This window comes from Mangifera indica, chromosome 6, assembly GCF_011075055.1.
Source record: "Mangifera indica cultivar Alphonso chromosome 6, CATAS_Mindica_2.1, whole genome shotgun sequence".
Taxonomy (NCBI): Eukaryota; Viridiplantae; Streptophyta; class Magnoliopsida; order Sapindales; family Anacardiaceae; genus Mangifera; species Mangifera indica.
In genome coordinates, this window is record NC_058142.1 from 8,570,914 (window position 1) to 8,577,180 (window position 6,267).

General features: G+C 34.4%; 1 protein-coding gene across 1 annotated transcript; it reads right to left on the bottom strand.

Moving 5' to 3' along the window:
- Window positions 1–2,695: 2,695 nt before the first annotated feature.
- LOC123217954 (DNA-directed RNA polymerase I subunit rpa49) lies at window positions 2,696–6,055 on the bottom strand. Its single transcript, XM_044639053.1, has 4 exons — window positions 5,507–6,055; window positions 4,319–4,459; window positions 3,769–4,083; window positions 2,696–3,249 (listed from the first exon to the last, which is right to left on the bottom strand). Exons 1-4 carry the CDS (start codon window positions 5,966–5,968, stop codon window positions 2,842–2,844), a joined length of 1,326 nt encoding a protein of 441 aa, XP_044494988.1. The 5' UTR covers window positions 5,969–6,055; the 3' UTR covers window positions 2,696–2,841.
- Window positions 6,056–6,267: the final 212 nt, after the last annotated feature.

Below are 6,267 nucleotides of genomic sequence, written 5' to 3' on the forward strand. Positions count from 1 at the left end.
TGCTTGAAAACTTGTACAGTGATTAGTCTGAATCACTGGGGAAATAAGGTAAATGAATTGGCAATGCATAGACATATAGAACTTAAGACTGGAAGTATTGGTGTTGCAACTTTTGGTTAGCTTGGTGAATGATAATTTCACATCAACCCGATCTCGGATTCTTGGAAATCTTCTTGTTTGTCAGGTCCTTCATGCTCTTCTAAGCCCTTTGAAGTTGGTGCTTGAAAACTTGTACAGTGATTAGTCTGAATCACTGGGGAAATAAGGTAAATGAATTGGCAATGCATAGACATATAGAACTTAAGACTGGAAGTATTGGTGTTGCAACTTTTGGTTAGCTTGGTGAATGATAATTTCACATCAACCCGATCTCGGATTCTTGGAAATCTTCTTGTTTGTCAGGTCCTTCATGCTCTTCTAAGCCCTTTGAAGTTGGTGCTTGAAAACTTGTACAGTGATTAGTCTGAATCACTGGGGAAATAAGGTAAATGAATTGGCAATGCATAGACATATAGAACTTAAGAAAAGGGACAGTTGTATGCTGGTGTGGTAGGATGAATTGTAGCAAAATTCTGCTAGGGCTATCCATTGAAACCATGTATGTGACATATCTCCAGCCATATACTTCAAATAATTCTTCGAACATCTATCCACAACTTCTATCTACCCATCCGTATAGGTATAGTAAGCATTAGAGAGTTGCAATCCTATTTTTTACAATTTAAATGACTCTTGTCAAAATATTTTGGTTAGTTAGTATTGAAGACTTAAACTCTTACATCTAATAAATACAATATAAGTAAGTAGTATATAAGTATGAGAGATTAGACCTTTATATAAATCAATTGGTTTTGTGTAATATAGGTTTCAATTTTTACACTTATAGGCTCAGTATATTTCTGATTTGGTATCAAAGTACAAATCAAACAGTAGACTTTATAGCCTAAAATATTTTTGAATACAAGTAACAGCACATCTGTCCAAAAAGGGACTTAGCCAACACCCTCCCACCAACCTATGGTGGTTGCATTTGAGGGAGGATGTTAAAGACTAAAGTCTATATAAATTTGAGAGATTAGATATTAATATAAGCCAATTGATTTTGTATAATATGAGTTTTGATTTCCACACTTATAAGTCCAATATATTTCTAATAGCTAAACATTTTGTCCAAAAAAAAATTTGAGCAATAGTGGGGACTATTATGCGATGGTTTAATTACTCGAAATGAGCATACTTTAACTTGTCCACTATTGCAAGAATGGCAATTTATTGTAAGATTTGGGTAACCCTTCAATATAAGTCCATTGTGATATTAGTGAATACCCCAACTAGAATTGGTAATGGTTTCAACAACTATAGGGAAACAATTTTTTTCTTGTTTAAATCTTCGGCAGAATTTGACAATTTCTTAAGCAATTTCTAAGCTCTTTCTACGTACCCCTCAAGTATACTACTACAATCAACTTCTTAATGGTAACTTGTACTCTAAAGTGACCTCCCAATAATTGTTCCATCAATTGGGGTTTCAATTATAGATATTAGAAGTTTCTATTTGTTGATTGAATGAATTGAAGTTGAAAAATCTACCTTTGGTGGTGGTTGGGGTTTGGTCGAATGATAACAAGCTGTTAGTCAAAGCAAAATAACCGCTAAGTTTGGAGAACTAATGTTTATATATATAATTTAATTTAATTTAACTTGTCAAAGTGTTTTTGTTGTTGACGATGATGGTGTTATAGGCAACTAAGTTAACAATCTTAGAATGACCACTTCAAAAACAATTGAACTCTCAAACAAACCAATTGTTTCTACTAAATTAATCCAACTCTTAATCATACCAAACATAATTCGATCTACATAAATAATAACCGTACAACATAGATGGTGAAGATGATGGAGTCAGGTGATGATGGCATAGATGGGGAGTGGCACAATGGGCAATAAGAAGGATATGGTGTTGTAGAAGCCTAGTAATGACTACACAATAGAAAGAGTTGAAAATGCTTAAAAGAACTCCAAGAAAATGGTCAATAAAAGAGAAAGAATGACAATGGCTAACGATTAATGTCAAAATCCAATTAATAAATTATAAAAAAGATAGTTTAATCGTTTTAATATTATTATAAGATTATTTTTCTCTTTTCAATAATTTATTCTATAATTTAACAAGTTTTATTAATAAAATCCGACAAAACATAAGAATTTATCAACTTTAATAATAACAATATTATTATTAAAAAAAACAAAAATAATATATATATTTTTTATCATATTTTTACATAAACAGTCTAATAATTTATGTGAGGATAGGCTCTCATTTCAATTTATATAGACCCCCCTCACCTTCTATTTGTTCCAATTTCCCTCTTGTCCCCACAAGAACATTTTAATTAAATTATATCTATCCAAATATAATAATAATAATTTATAATCAATAATTTTCAAGATAATCTTAGTGATAATAATTTATTTTTTAAAAAATGATTACCTAAACCAGACACATCCAAAATGATGTGATATGGTAACCATTTGTTGTATCTATGATGTGATACTAAATGATATTGGACATGCATGCATTGGTCTCTTACATGTGATAATATAGAATTTCCTGCCATCAGCTCAAGTCTCATAAAACTGGTTCAATGAAGTATAAATCTTAAACATTTAAATGGAAGAACAAAGCAGAGAAGAATTCAAAACTTAAAAGGGATATTAACATTTCCCTTTTGGGCATTAAAACAACATCAATATTCTACTTTTGGAGACACATAACAATCCCAAATCATCTCACTTGCCATAAAACAAGTTTTATGAAACAAAAAGTGAACATTTTTCTATCTACCGCCTCCGCCTTTGCTTCAGCTTGGGGAATTGGAGAGGGACGGGAAGAGTGACTAACAATTCGTTCTTCTCTCGCTTGAGCTTGCAACCCAACTTCTCATAATGATGTCTCAAATTGACTTCACTCATTCTGAGGTCCTTGGCTATATCCACAAGGTTAGTTTGGAAGTTATCAGCATGGAGAGTGAGCACTAGGGCATAACTAATGAGAAGATGGATTTTGTCTTCAGACAATCTCTTTGATTCTGGATGAGAAAAGCTTGTTAGAAACTTCTGGCGTAAAATGCTAGGAATTTTATGGTTCTTAGCTGAGGCTGCAGCATCCATGGAATTTTGATCCTTGAACTTCACCAGATGAGTGATGTATGAGAAAATGCATGCAAGTACCTTCTTATCTGTGTCATCCTAAATGTAGAGTCACAAGAAAAACTGTAAGTAATTGTACCAAAATTTCAAGGTCCAATCATAACATAAAACATAATTTTGAGCCATTGCACAGCATAATGACATGGATGAAAGGAATCTAAAAACAATATCACAATACCAGTAATTAGGTGAGAAGTGTGGAAGCTAACACTTGTATTTCCTACATCATCCTGAAGATCACCATTTAGTGGTATTTTATGTCATGTTCTGTTTGAGTGATAGCATTTGGTTCTCATTTTCGAGAGTACAAGCTCTTAAGGCAGACTACAGTGAGTGATAATATACAAGTGATCACTCGCGTCTAATTCTCTGGAAGTTCCTCAAGATCTTATCTTTGAATAACCAAGCAAATTATCAATGTTATGGTCTTTAGGATTAACACGTAGAAATGTAAGAAATTTATCATTAAACCTAAAATAGACTACTAGATAGTCATAACAAATAAAATTTCTATCAAGATGTTTGCAAACAAGATTTAATGATTTATGAAGCCCTCACCTTCAATTCTCGCAATTTCTGTATTCTGTTGCAAACAAATGATGGATAAGCACTGCTATTCACCTCTTTCCCTACTTGCAAAAGCTCATAAATATCTTGTAGGAAATCCCACTCTCCTTTGAGGATAATCTTATCTAGAGGATAAGCCAGCTCAGGTATAGTGGCAGAGGAGTCATATGGTGGGATATTAAGAATGGTATCAACAGTAGCACTTTCAAGAGCCCCCTTATTAATCTTGACTGACTTAATTTTCTTCTCAAGATCCTTCTGAGATTCCAGATCATTTTCCTTGAGCAGATCATTCATTTTTTTGGACTGCAATAAAATAAAAAGCTGTTATAAGCACACTTCCAAGTAAACTTAACCTCATTCAACCCAACAAGTGCTCTATTTTCTGCAACAACTTAAGATTGGCTTCCCAAAGATTTCTTCACAGTTTTAACTCTAAGCCACAGGCTCAACAAAATGCATAACAAATACCTTAAGAGTCATGATTGTTGGTATAGCCATAAATTGACTTCAAAAAGCTCAAAGACAAGTGCAAGCATACCCTTCTTAAAGACTTCTTCGTTCCATAACGAGTATCAAGCATTGCCTTCATATCCGCTTGTTGTCCTTTAGTAACCTCTACATTTGCCTCTTCCTTGTCAGCAATGTCCGAGCTTCCAACTCTTGGTTCCAATCTAAATATCTACAACCATAACAGAGCCACATTAATAAGTACAAGACTAAATTGCACAGTAACAGTTATAGAGAGGAAAAAAGCTGATAATTTATATACCATGTACATCTTCAATCTAAAAGCAACATCTAGATCAAAATCTTTAATTAGAACAGAAAGGTCAATGATGTTGATAAAAAATTAACCCAACTCGGCCAATGAACAAGCCACTAACAAAAATTACAGCCTATGTACATTAACATGGCAAAAGGCATAATCATATTCAGACATTAAAAGCATTGCTTCTTTTCTTTTCTCACATTTTCTCACCAACCAAACAACAAACAAACAATAAAAAATATCCATTACTTGCATATACGACAGAAGAAACAAAAAAGAAACTTTCATATCAGAACATTGTAATAGAATGGCTTTAGTCAATTAATGTTTACGCTTAAATGTACCTCAGTACTAGCATATATGCATAAAGTAATCTTAGCACTTAGCCAAATATGAATTTAAATTTCTCAATCCTAACTTGTTAAAGAAGACTTGAAGTTTTAATCTTCATTACTTTGATTCCTCAATCCTCACTTGTTATCCACTTTTGGGCACAATTGTCAAAGCATGTTAATTTACCCTTAACACAAATTTGCAGTCACCACACAACAAAAATTGAATTTAGGGCTTAAAATTTCGAGTTGCAGAACTCTCCATCATCCCATAGACATCTCCACATTTCACCGAAAATCTTTTAACCTTTCCAACGTAACTGGAGAAGAACTTCAAACACCTATTCAATTTGATATCAAGGTTTCGAACCTTTAGAGCAGCTAATAAAGAACTCAAAATTTCCCTAAAAACCTTAACCTTCTCCATATGGTTACAAAACTTCCACTTCTTATTCAACTTAATCAAAGTCTCAAACTTCAGCAAAATTGTAAGCATTCACAGCATACAAAAGAGAAATAATTCAGAGCTTAAAGAATTCTACAGAAGCTAACAGAGAACTCGAATATTTCACATATAAAAATTGAACAAAATTTTCAATTTGATATCAAAGTTTCAATATTTTACCTTATTAGAAGCAATAGGCACAATCTTCAAAGTCTGGCTATCTTTATCAAGAACCCCAAGAGCATATTGACAAAACTGCGGCGCCATAGCTTCACCAGCATAGCTAGTCCCCACAAACTCCACACTTGACTCAGTCGGACTCACCACCAACTCCAACCTCCCCGTCTTGTGCTTCCTCTCATTCATGTTTCTATACACTCTAACCCTCGTTGTCGTTTCCCCTTCTCCTTGGTCCCCGCCTTGAGGGTTGAACCCAGATGGGAAATAGCCCACCAGAGGTGGGGTTTTGTTGGGTTGGTCAGGAATGAGCTCAACTTTCGCGGTGACCCTGCCAGCCGCCTGAGCCACTGTTGTTAAGCTGGGTGGTTTGTCTCTCTTTCTTTTCTTGTTCTTCTTTTTGGCTGTTGTAGCTTGTTCATCATTATCCTCTACATGAGTTACAGGGCCTTGCTCTGGCTTCATGTTACCGGTTGAGTATTAGAGAAAAAATAAGAGACTTCTTACTCCAACACAAAAATCGGCTCTTCAGTCTTCCCTCTGGTTAGGGGTTTGTGAGAAAAAGGCACAAAAAATAGTTCCTCTTTGTGTTATGGGCCGGGTCATATGCTAAGTTTATGATCCGGGTAATGACCCACATTTTTGGCCCAATATATGGGCTGACCCGGCTGGGCTGAATGAGACAATTGGGTTGAGTGTATAGTGGAGAATATGCTACGCCAGAATGATTAATTGATTGTTATAAAAAGAAAAATGATGGGAAA